This window comes from Loxodonta africana, chromosome 8 (genome assembly GCF_030014295.1).
Source record: "Loxodonta africana isolate mLoxAfr1 chromosome 8, mLoxAfr1.hap2, whole genome shotgun sequence".
Classification (NCBI taxonomy): Eukaryota; Metazoa; Chordata; class Mammalia; order Proboscidea; family Elephantidae; genus Loxodonta; species Loxodonta africana.
In genome coordinates, this window is record NC_087349.1 from 45,973,017 (window position 1) to 45,985,272 (window position 12,256).

A 12,256-nucleotide genomic window follows, 5' to 3' on the forward strand; every position below is an offset into this window, starting at 1 on the left:
CCTATATCCCTCATGAACATAGATGCAAAAATTCTCAACAAAATTCTAGCCAATAGAATTCAACAACATATCGAAAAAATAATCCACCATGACCAAGTGGGATTTATACCAGGTACACAAGGCTGCTTTAATATTAGAAAAGCCATTAATGTAATCCACCATATAAATAAAACAAAAGACAAAAACCACATGATCTTATCAATTGATGCAGAAAAGGCATTTGACAAAGTCCAACACCCATTCATGATAAAAACTCTCAGCAAAATAGGAACTGAAGGAAAATTCCTCAACATAATAAACGGCATCTATATAAAGCCAACAGCCAACATGACCTAAATGGAGAGAGCCTGAAAGCATTTTCCTTGAGAACGGGCACCAGACAAGGATGCCCTTTATCACCACTCTTATTCAACATTGTGCTAGAGGTCCTAGCCAAAGCACTTAGGCTACACAAAGAAATAAAGGGCATCTGGATTGGCAAGGAAGAAGTAAAATTATCTCGATTTGCAGATGACATGATCTTATACACAGAAAACCCTAAGAAATCCTCCAGAAAACTACTGAAACTAATAGAAGAGTTTGGCAGAGTCTCAGGTTATAAGATAAACATACAAAAATCACTTGGATTCCTCTACATCAACAAAAAGAACATCGAAGAGGAAATCACCAAATCAATACCATTCACAGTAGCCCCCAAGAAGATAAAATACTTAGGAACAAATCTTATCAAAGATGTAAAAGACCTATACAAAGAAAACTAGAAGCCACTACTGCAAGAAACTAAAAAGGACCTATATAAGTGGAAAAACATACCGTGCTCATGGATAGGAAGACTTAACATAGTAAAAATGTCTGTTCTACCAAAAGCCATCTATACATACAATGCACTTCCGATCCAAATTCCAATGACATTTTTTAATGTGATGGAGAAACAAATCACCAACTTCATATGGAAGGGAAAGAAGCCCTGGAGAAGTAAAGCATTACTGAAAAAGAAGAAGAAAGTGGAAGGTCTCACTCTACCTGATTTTAGAATCTATTATACAGCCACAGCAGTCAAAACAGCCTGGTATTGGTACAACAACAGGCACATAGACCAATGGAACAGATTTGAGAACGCAAAAATAAATCCATCCACATATGAGCAGCTGATATTTGACAAAGGCCCAGTGTCAGTTAATTGGGGAAAAGATGGCCTTTTTAACAAATGGTGCTGGCATAACTGGATATACATTTGCAGAAAAATGAAACAGGACCCATACCTCACACCACGCACAAAAACTAACTCCAAGTAGATCAAAGACCTAAACATAAAGACTAAAACGATAAAGATCATGGAAGAAAAAATAGGGACAAAGTTAGGAGCCCTAATACAAGGCATAAACAGAATACAAAACATTACCAAAAATGACAAAGAGAAACCAGATAACTGGGAGCTCCTAAAAATCCAAATACCTATGCTCATCTAAGGCCTTCACCAAAAGAGTAAAAAGACCACCTAAAGATTAGGAAAAAATTTTCAGCTATGACATCTCCGACCAGCGCCTGATCTCTAAAATCTATGTGATTCTGTTAAAACTCAACCACAAAAAGACAAACAACCCAATCAAGAAGTGGGCAAAGGATATGAACACACACTTCACTAAAGAAGATATTCAGGCAGCTAACAGATACATAAGAAAATGCTCTCGATCATTAGCTATTAGAGAAATGCAAATTAAAACCACGATGAGATTCCATCTCACTCCAACAAGGCTGGCATTAATCCAAAAAACACAAAAGAATAAATGTTGGAGAGGCTGTGGAGAGACTGGAACTCTTATACACTGCTGGCGGGAATGTAAAATGGTACAACCACTTTGGAAATCTATCTGGCGTTTTCTTAGAAAGTTAGAAATAGAACTACCATACAACCCAGAAATCCCACTCCTCGGAATATACCCTACAGAAATAAGAGCCTTTACACGAACAGATATATGCACACCCATGTATATTGCAGCTGTTTACAATAGCAAAAAGCTGGAAGCAACCAAGGTGTCCATCAATGGATGAATGGGTAAATAAATTATGGTATATTCACACAATGGATACTACGCATCGATAAAGAACAGTGACGCATCTGTGAAACATTTCATAACATGGAGGAACCTGGAAGGCATTATGCTGAGCGAAATTAGTCAGAGGCAAAAGGACAAATATCGTATAACACCACTATTATAAGATCTTGAAAAACAGTATAAACTGAGAAGAACACATACTTTTGTGGTTACGAGGGGCGGGGAAGGAGGTAGGGTGGGAGAGAGTTATTTACTGATTAGTTAGTAGATAAGAACTACTTTAGGTGAAGGGAAGGACAATAGTCAATACAGGGAAGGTCAGCTCATCTGGACTGGACCAAAAGCAAAGAAATTTCCAGGGTAAACAACGCTTCAAAGGTCAGCGGAGCAAGGGCGGGGGTTTGGGGACTAGGGCTTAAGGGGACTTCTAAGTCAATTGGCAAAATAATTCTATTATGAAAACATTCTGCATCCCACTTTGAAGTGTGGCGTCTGGAGTCTTAAATGCTAACAAGGGGCCATCTAAGATGCATCACTGGTCTCAACCCACCTGGATCAAAGGAGAATGACGAACACCAAGGTCACACGATAACTATGAGCCCAAGAGACAGAAAGGGCCACATGAACCAGAGACTTACATCATCCTGAGACCAGAAGAGCTAGATGGTGCCTGGCCACAACCAATGACTGCCCTCACAGGGAGCACAACAGAGAACTCCTGAGGGAGCAGGAGAACAGTGGGATGCAGACACCAAATTCTCATAAAAAGACCAGACTGAATGGTCTGACTGAGACTAGAAGAATCCCGGTGGTCATGGTCCCCAAACCTTCTGTTGGTCCAGGACAAGAACCATTCCCGAAGACAACTCATCAGACATGGAAGGGACTGGACAATGGTTTGGAGAGAGATGCTGATGAAGAGTGAGCTACTTGTATCAGATGGACACTTGAGACTGTGTTGGCATCTCCTGTCTGGAGGGGAGATGGAAGGGTAGAGAGGGTTAGAAACTGGCAAAACGGTCAAGAAAGGAAAGACTGGAAGGAGGGAGTGGGCTGACTCATTAGGGGGATGGTAAGTGGGAGTATGGAGTAAGGTGTATATAAGCTTACATGTAACAGACTAACTTGATTTGTAAACTTTCACTGAAAGCACAATAAAAATTATTAAAAAAAAAAAAAAGACATTGTAAACAGATTTGGTGTGTCTGAGGCCAGTCATACGTCACAACAGCTTCACCAAGGATGGTGGCAATGAAAAGAGAAAGGAAGGAGCGGACGAAAAGTCCTTGCAAAGGGAAGAATCTACAGGGCATGCCAATTGACTAAATGTGAGGAGGAGGTGAGGGACGGAAGGCTCAAACATGGCTCCCAGGCTTTGTACCTGGGTACCTCAGAACGAGAACATAAGGAAGGAAAAAGAGGAAGCAGTGAAAGAAGGAAGATAAACACAAAGGTTCAATAACAGAACCCAAGGGAGGCCAGAGTACTCAACAACGTACAAAACACAAAGGTTAGATGAAAAAAGCTATCAGATCTGGCAATTAGGAAACAGTGATCAATTTCAACACACTTATAAGGACAGAAACCAAACTGCAAGGAGTTAAGAAATCAAATGAGTAGTAAAGAAGTGAACACATTGAGCAAAATAATAACAACCACTGCTGCCATCACTGAGAGGTTTATCACATACCAAAAAAACCCAACCCCAGTGCCGTCGAGTCGATTCCGACTCATAGCGACCCTACAGGACAGAGGAGAACCGCTCCGTAGAGTTTCCAAGGAGCGCCTGGCGGGTTTGAACTGCCAACCCTTTGGTTAGCAGCTGTAGCACTTAACCACTATGCCACCAGGGTTTCCAGTTTATTACATAAGGCGTTGTAATTAGAGATAGACAGTACATTCTATTATTTAAGCTTTACAAGCCTGTAAAATGAATTGTTTCCATATTACAGATAAGAAAAACTGAGTTTCACAGGTTTTCAGTAACTTGCCCAATGTCAAAGAGGCAGTAAGGAAGGGGTAAAGCCAAGATTCAAGCATAGGTCTTTCTGACTCCAAAGCCTGTCCTATCAGTCACTTTTAAGCAGTGAAACGAAGAAAAGAAAATGGGTCACAGCTTGATAGGGGAGGGGGTTGAAAGCTCTTCTCCACCCTTGTGTTTTTTAGATACAATCCATACTACCATATTTATAGGAAAAGTGAAAGAAAAAATCTCAGGAAAACAAACCGGAGAGGTGGTGACTGATGAAACAAAGTCCTGAAGCAGGAAGGGATACGGTCAGGAACACAGATGGGAAGGTAAGACTTGACAAAAACTGAACACTTCCTCTGAGGCAGGACTGAAATAAAAAATGGAAGATGACAGAGAAATTAAGAGTACTTCTAAGTGGATTCTTAATATCTGCAGCCCGGAAGAAAGAGATTGAACCTACGACTTTCGAAATGTGTAAATGGCTTACAATAATCACTATGACAAAAGAAAATGCAGTCAATAACAGAGAATCGAAATGCTGCTTAGCAGGGAGGAGTCAGTTAAGATCAGAAAACTTGAATTCGAGATAATAAGCTTTATTTTGAGCAATGCTTGGTAGCCCATGACACAAAAAAATATGAAACAATGAAATTCCCAAACTAAAAAGGTGATAACAGAAAGTCAAGTGGGCAAAGGTGGCAGGTACTAAAAACACTGTCAAAAAAGAACAGTCTGAGTAGGGAAGCAAGAGATAGCCGTTTGGAGGTGATACTGACTAAAGACAGTACCAAAAGACTGTCAAAAGACAGGTCAAGTTAAAGTCTGGTGGTAATGAAGACTAAAGAGCAAAGAGTTGTGATCGGAGGAGAAATGGGAAAGTTCAACATTTTAGAAGTGAAGCAGCTTCATTTAATAAACAAGTTTAATAGTGATCACCTCCTTAGGTGACTGAGGTGCAGTGATGATGCAAATTATGAGAATTGAGGTAATCAAGGATTAACAACACAGCTGCTAAAGACCCTCAGAATGATGTGACAAAACAAGGACAGGAAGCATAAAGAACAAAGAATTTGGAAATCAAACCTGGACGCTCGTCCTAACAAGGTGATATATTCGCTAGGTAACCCTGAAAAAAGTGAGCATCCGTTTTCTCATCTGAAAAATAAGGACAATTTTATCCTCACGGTGAGGTTGTAAAAATCAAATAAGATGAAGAAGCTCATAAAACTATACAGATTTTAGTCATTAACTGCATCCAAGGGATAAATTAACACACATACAGAATGATACCGTACCCAGAGAACCAAACTGCAAATCTCTGCACTGATCAAAAGCTAAGTCTCTGTGACCAAGTTTTCTAATAGATGATTTGAATATCTCTGAGGTTTTCAGTGTCATACAATACTTCTAAGAGTATGGGATGAAAATAGAGAAGAAAAGCTCTTCTTTGAGGAGAGGGAGAGATGGAGAAGAAAGGGTACTAGCAGAGGCTGAAAGTTGTTTAGAGAGGGAACAGTAGGAGGAGAGAGAGAAAGGAAAAAAAAAACAGTAAGAACGTTTAAAGACAGCTTATAAGGAGTAAAAGGAGGAAACAACATTTATAAAGATGAGACCACAAGAGGGCTACTGGGAATAAATGTCTGAAACGTGTGCAAATCTCATGTGCTGTGTGTGGATGGGACTGTCAACTGGTATAGTCTCTATGGAGAGCCATTTGACAATGTCTGTCAAAATTACAATTCCACTTATAAAATGTATCTTACAGCTTATACTTGCACATGTGGTTAAGAGTTTTATGATCAAGAGTACTCACTGCTTTAAAAGTACAACAGATTGAAAGAAATCTTAATATCCATCAATAATGACTAAATACATTATTATACAACCACATAATGGGATACTATGCAGAGAAACATACAAAACACTCTCTATATAACAAAATGATCTCTAAGATATAGTAAGATTAAAAAATAGCAAGATGTAAGTACAGCATGTTACATTTATGTAAAAAATAAGTATTTGCTTGTTTGTACAAAAAAAAAAATTTACACAAAATGGTTGCCTCCACAGAAAAGTGGGTGTTTGGGGTGAAGGGGAAAAACTTTCTAATGCATCCTTTTCTGCCTTTAGAATTTTGGACCATGTGAATGTGGTTATGTAGTCAAATAAATGTCTTTTGAAAACAAAATTATGGCTCAGGAGCCTCGCCACACAGTGGTAACACGAAGATGTCACACTTGGGGGAGGGGGAAGTGAGAAAAGGGACCCAGGTGACCAAACACTGCTACACAGGGGGACTTCTCAGGCCCGCGAGGCCGACCAGGGTGCGTGACTTCTTCAAGAGCTGAGAACGAATAAAAATTTAGACCAGGGTGCGCTGAACATGTAACGTGGGTGTGAGGTGAGGGAGACAGAAGGCAGGCGGGTTCCCCGCCTAGAGCCCGGTGCTAAATCACTACGAACACAAAAGGACCGCTGCGCCGCGTCGGGAGCAGGAATCCAGCCTCCCCCCCGGGCCAAGCCTGGTCCCACCTCGGCCCCCATCTCCTGCCCCTCTCAACTGACCTCGGATGGGCTTGTCGTCCTTCTCATCCTCTTTGGTTTTACGCTGATCTGCACCGAGGTAATCCGGCATTTTAGGGACTCCAAACGCCTCAACTTCTCAGTAATTACACAGCACCTTCCTCGCTTCCGGTACCGCCTTGCCTTTCCCTTCCCCACCGGAAGTGGAGTCGGGCTCCGCGGGCCGCTTGAACTCAAGCGCACAGGGACGCGCCGGGGTTTCAGCCTCTGAAATGTTCAGGTTGCGGTTACGGGGAGAAGTTACGGGGATTCGCTTTTAAGAGGACCGTCGGACTCCCGGTGGCCTCTCACTATCTTTAGGTTCCCCCAGCCACCTGAGCAAGAATGCGAAGATTGTCGCTGAGTTTAAATCCTGATTTAATCATTTGCAACCTTGAGTAATTAAAAAAAACTCTGAATTTTAATATACACTTTACCTACTCTTTACCTTACAAGATTGTGGAGGCATTAAATAACAGTGTTTGTAAAACACCTGGCATATTAAATACCCCAAAAGTAGTGGCTAGATCTACAAAAAGAGTGAAAGTAAATAGTCGTTCATTAATTTGATGTTAACATGGGATGTAAAGGTAAATAGTTTCAAAATTTGAGCCTGCTGCTAAAGAAAGGTGCTGCCATCCGCAGGTACAAGGGAGTTAGGAAAAAAATAAGTTGTTTTTTTTTTTTTTTTAAAGGAAATTAATGAGTTTAGAAGAAGCTGAAGAAGAGAGCTGTTAGGAGATAATTATATAGAAATGAAACTAACTCGTGAACTAAGTTGATGGCGAGAAAAAAGGAAGTGTGAAAAAAAATTATTAGTAATGACAAAGTGGAGTCATTGCTTTGCGCCTTAGAGCCTATTTTGGCAATGGTTGCAATCATAGGGAAAGGGGTCAAAAAAGAGGTTTGGGGGCATATGATTAGTTCAGTTTTTGAAATGCCAACTTCAAAGTACAATTTTACCATGCAGTAGATATACAGACCAATATATTAACCCGTTACCGTTGAGTCTTTGTCGACTCATAGCGACCCTGTTGGACAGAGTAGAACTGCCCCATAAGATTTCCAAGGAGTGGCTGGTGGGTTCGAACTGTCGACTTTCTGGCTAGCAGAAGGCTCTTAACCACTGTGCCACCAGGGCTCCATTCAATGTATTAAACGGCTAAAATGTAATCCCTAAGAATACATGGCTAAATTCTGGTGCTCTCTGCCAAGTAGTGGCACATCGAGTCTTCTGTTTTGCCCCACCAATTGCAGATACTGCCGTTGGAGGCGAGTCTTTACCCACTGGCTTCCTCTTGCTAGTTCTTGGTTTTGGCCTCAGTCCTAGAAGCAGACAGTAAAAGTACAAATGATTTTACTGCATGTTAAACGATGAAGTCCCAGCGTTCTGTAATTGGGACTATCGTGAAAGAAAACTCAAGTCCGTTAGAGGAGTTTTAAAAAATTTGCTTGGCCCTGGAATAGAATCTACCACTAGAGAGGGGTTTCTTCTACAAATGTTATGGGGATTAAATGAGATAATAAAGGTAAACTACTTAGTAAAATCACAACAAACATAATAATAGCTACTACCATTATTTAGGAAAACAAATACATCACAGGTGTATATACTATATATATTTAGTATAAGTATAAATGTAGACAATTTTCTATAGGTGTATATACTAATCACTGTCTACTCTAGTTCATACGTCTTTTCATGCTTACGAACAGAGCTACTGGAAAAATCAGTGGTTAGATTCAGACTTATACATAATGTAGCAAAACTTAAATAGAATATGGAAGGCTCTGCTTTAGAAAGCTATTTTCTACGTATTGCATTTCAGCGAGGAAAATAATCATTTTTTACACGGGAATTGATGAATCTAGGAACTGTTCTTTTGCTAGCCTTGGTCTCCAGCCGGAGCTGAGTCAGTGAAGGAACGAGGCACACGCTGGCGGGGGGGACGGGATTTTCATCTGCATCACGAAGCCTCCATCCCGGAAGTGGTTATTGACCGTCTCCATGCGCCGGTTCCTGGGCGTCGTAGAGCCAAGGCGCGAGGCTCGGACGGAAGGTACAGCCGGAGGGAACGCTAAGCACCCTCCGCCCGGACCGTGAACCGCTGCCCGCGGGACTGGCCCAGGCGCCATCATGCTGCTCCTGCCGAGCGCCGCGGACGGCCAGGGCACCGCTATCACCCACGCTCTGACCTCTGGTACGTGCCCACCCACCACGACTCCGTCCCGCAGCAGTCACTTCAGCCGCCTTTCTGACAATCCCGGCATTTCTCTGCCCTTGACCCTGGTGACTCGCGCCCGAGGGCGCAACGAGCGTCCTTTTGCTCCTTGCGATACAGTAACCCTCCCCCAGATTGGCAGGAGGGAGAGTGGGGGGCGTCTTCTGTTCCTCTGGTTTCTTCCTGATCGCGCGTCTGCTGACTCACGGGATCAGACTGAGTAGTTCGGGAAGAAACCCCAGGATACCCGAAAAGGTTCCCATGAGTATCTCCTTGTCTAAGGCGAAGAAGTTGCCCCGCAGCGATCACCCCACGTGCCTGGGGTCGTGCAAAGCACTACTGCTAAAAAAAAAGCTAGCGCTCTGTTAAACACCTTTTTCCTTCTTCAGCTTTGCTACGGTTTTGTTTTTTAAACGTCAGAATTCAGACACCGCTTTTTATACTCTGTTAAAAGATCTTTGCCAGCGCTGCTGGTAAGATCCGCGTAGACAGACGTTTAAAGGCAGTCGCTACAGGTGAGATTGTCCTGCTGCTGTAGATATAGCCAAAGATATTTCGTGGATATTGTAAACTTAGTCTCCAGTTTCAACCATCTACATTAATACCTTTAGCTGCTTACATAGACGCTTGTTGAATGTGATTCTGAACGAATCTCGTGGCACATGTTGCTTTTGTGCTTGTGGAAGTCTGTGTATAATCTTTCAACTAGGAGAAAAGGCTTGAATGGCAATATTCTTAAAATCCACTCACGCACTAAACAGGTAGTAGTATTTCATGGACTTGGTGTTTGAATCCTATCCTGGAGAGGGGGGAGAAATCTTAATTTCTCAAACCAATTAAAACATGAAAAGTTAGTTATTTTTAGAAAATTGTGACCATTAGGTAGGAAGGAGAACTTTACGCCTGAGTCATTCATTCCAAACCTGTTGGTCTAGTCGATTAGGACCGGTTGCAACCCTATAGGATGGTAGAACTGCCCCATAGGGTTTCCAAGGAGTGACTGGTGAATTCCAGCCGCTCACCTTTTGGTTAGCAGCTTAGCTCTTAACCACTGCGCCACCAGGGCTCCAAGAGTTTTCCGTTGCTTGGAAGAAAAATCCTTGATTTTTTGTGAAATATGAAATTAAAATTAAGATGTTCACTTTTTTCGACCCAAATTATATTTTTTGAATTGGTAATATATGAATGTAAAGTGGTTTACCCCCACTTCCCAGGAATAAGAGTCCTGATGGCACAATGGTTAAAGCACTCGGATGCTAACTAAAATGTTGGCTGTTTGAACCCACCAGCCTCTCTGTGGGAGCAAGGTGTGGCAGTCTGCTTCTGTAAAGCTTTACAGCCTTGGAACCAGTGTCACAAAACAGTGTGTGTATTAATTGTTTAATGAGAAACCAGTTTGTAAGCATTTATCTAAAGTACGAAAAAAAAAAAAAAAAGATGTATAGCCTTGGAAACCCTATGGGGCAGTTCTACTCTGTAGTATATAGGGTCGCTATGAGTCGGAATCGACTCAACAGCAGTGGATTTGGTTTGGCTTTAGTTTCCCGGGAATAGTGATAATGCCTCGCTTTTATACAACAGCTTGTGATTTTCAAAGTGCTTTCATAGTTTCTAATTCAGTCTTCCTAGGAAGCATGTGAAATAGGTATTTATTATTCCCATTTTACAGTTGAAGCAGTGTCTGACTCATTTCAGGACGCGTATAACCCCTAGTTGACAGCTGGACCAAAACCCAGAGCTTCTGGTTTCAGACCCAAAGTGTGTTCCACTAAATCCCCATTAGCTCCTTGGGAAAATATCTTTCAGAACAGATAATTGCTAGTGAGTTCTTAAAAATTTTAAAAGCTGTCTGCATTCCAGGTTTTAATAATTATCTAAGATGTTTTGAGTTGTTTTTATAAGGTTTTTTGTTTTTGAGGAGACTAGTTCTTGGTGCATTTTATCAGAATTTATTGCTTTACAGCAATTATTGGTCTAAAAGTAAAGCAGTTTGCCGTATTTCTCCCTGTTCCTCACCTTCATCTCATAGTCCCAGAAAAGTATTGATTTATTCCTGACATTGTTGAGTGTATTACTGTGTCAGATAAATGGAAGAAGGTGATTGAATACTATGTAAAAAAAAAAAAAAAAATACTAGAAATGATTATTTATTGATAACCCACATGTTAACTGAATTATTAAAATTATTTTCTTAATTATTTTCAAAATGTATTCTGATAGGTTCACAGTTTTGATCTTGCTTCCTGAAAAAACTTGTTGCCTTGAAGCAAATTTATGCCATGCATTACATTGAAGCCTCTCTTAACACTTTCAATCACAGCCTCTACACTCTGTCAAGTTGAACCTGTGGGAAGATGGTTTGAAGCTTTTGTTAAGAGGAGAAACAGAAATGCTTCTGCCTCTTTTCAGGAACTGGAGGATAAGAAAGAGTTATCGGAGGAATCAGAAGATGAAGAATTGCAGTTAGAAGAGTTTCCCATGCTGAAAACACTTGATCCCAAAGACTGGAAGGTATTTAATACCTGAATTTTTTGTTCAGTCAGATGCTTCGTTAGACATAGGCAGTTTTCCATTAATAAACTGTGTTTTAAAATGGTTCAGCAGTGAACACCTGTTTATTGCAAGCCCTGAGTGGAGAAATTTAAGAAGATTTTACAGAAAAGGCAATGTTTGAGCTGTTCTTAAAAGAATGAGTAGCAGTTTATGGGGCAGAGAAGGAAGAAAGGGCATCTGCGCAGAAGGAATAGATATGCAAAGACACAAAGGAGTAAAAGAATGTGTGCCGCTGTCTTTTTGGGGATTAATGAAGAGTAGAGCAGAGTGTATGAGGGATGGTGGTGAAAAATTAGGCCTGAAATGAACTCTAGTTCAAACTCTGTAGTGTCCTTTTTTGCCATACTAAGGAAGGAATTCAGACTTTTATCTCCAGGGCAGAAGGAAGTCATCAAAAGTTTCTGAGCTATTTTTAGAAAAATAATTCTCTTGACAGTACAGAAAATTGCTTGAAAAGGGAGAGGGATGAAAGGCAAGTGAATAGTTCACACTAAAGGGTTAGTGCTGTAATATAAGTGGTTAATGTAAGACTTGTACCGAAGGTATGGCCGGATTTTGAGAAAGAGAGAACAGATTATTATTTTTTTTTTGGTGGTGGTGGTGGTGGTAGTAGTGTCCTGCCGACCTTGGCTGTGTAGTACAAGAGGTGGGAGGTATTCAGTAGGCCTCTAAGCATTCTAGCTTGAGTGACTTGCTAGATTGTAATGTCAGTAACCAACACTAGTATGCAAGAAAAGGAAGTTTGTGGGAAGTGTTGTTTTTGTTCAACTTTAGCTATGTTAAAATTGAAGTGTTTGTGACGTACTGGTGAGGTTGTCTAGTAGATGGTTAGGAATGGATCTGTAACTCCGAAAAGAGGTTACAGCCAAAGACATTTGGAAGTCATTGGC

At 41.0% G+C, this 12,256-nt stretch overlaps 2 protein-coding genes across 9 annotated transcripts in view; one reads left to right on the forward strand and one right to left on the reverse strand.

Annotated features, from left to right (window-relative positions):
- Positions 1–6,739, reverse strand: part of PSMC2 (proteasome 26S subunit, ATPase 2) — a 32,398-nt gene extending 25,659 nt beyond the window's left edge. Inside the window, exon 1 of the mRNA XM_003407194.4 lies at positions 6,595–6,739. Within this exon, the coding sequence (XP_003407242.1) occupies positions 6,595–6,664 (70 nt within the window). The 5' untranslated portion in view covers positions 6,665–6,739. The remainder of the gene's footprint in view (positions 1–6,594) is intronic.
- Positions 6,740–8,568: 1,829 nt separating this feature from the next.
- The window catches only part of DNAJC2 (DnaJ heat shock protein family (Hsp40) member C2), a 45,665-nt gene continuing 41,977 nt past the window's right edge, over positions 8,569–12,256 (forward strand). For 2 of the 8 annotated variants that reach the window (XR_010322663.1, XR_010322662.1), the window contains exons 1-2: positions 8,569–8,792; positions 11,134–11,324. Coding sequence is in view for 5 of the 8 variants with exons in the window: in XM_064289892.1 (XP_064145962.1) it covers positions 8,729–8,792; positions 11,134–11,324 (255 nt within the window). In the remaining 3 variants the exon portion in view is untranslated. Of the gene's footprint in view, positions 8,793–11,133; positions 11,325–12,256 lie in introns of those variants that run through there. The other 6 variants (XM_064289892.1, XM_064289893.1, XM_064289895.1 and 3 more) reach the window with 5 other exon arrangements.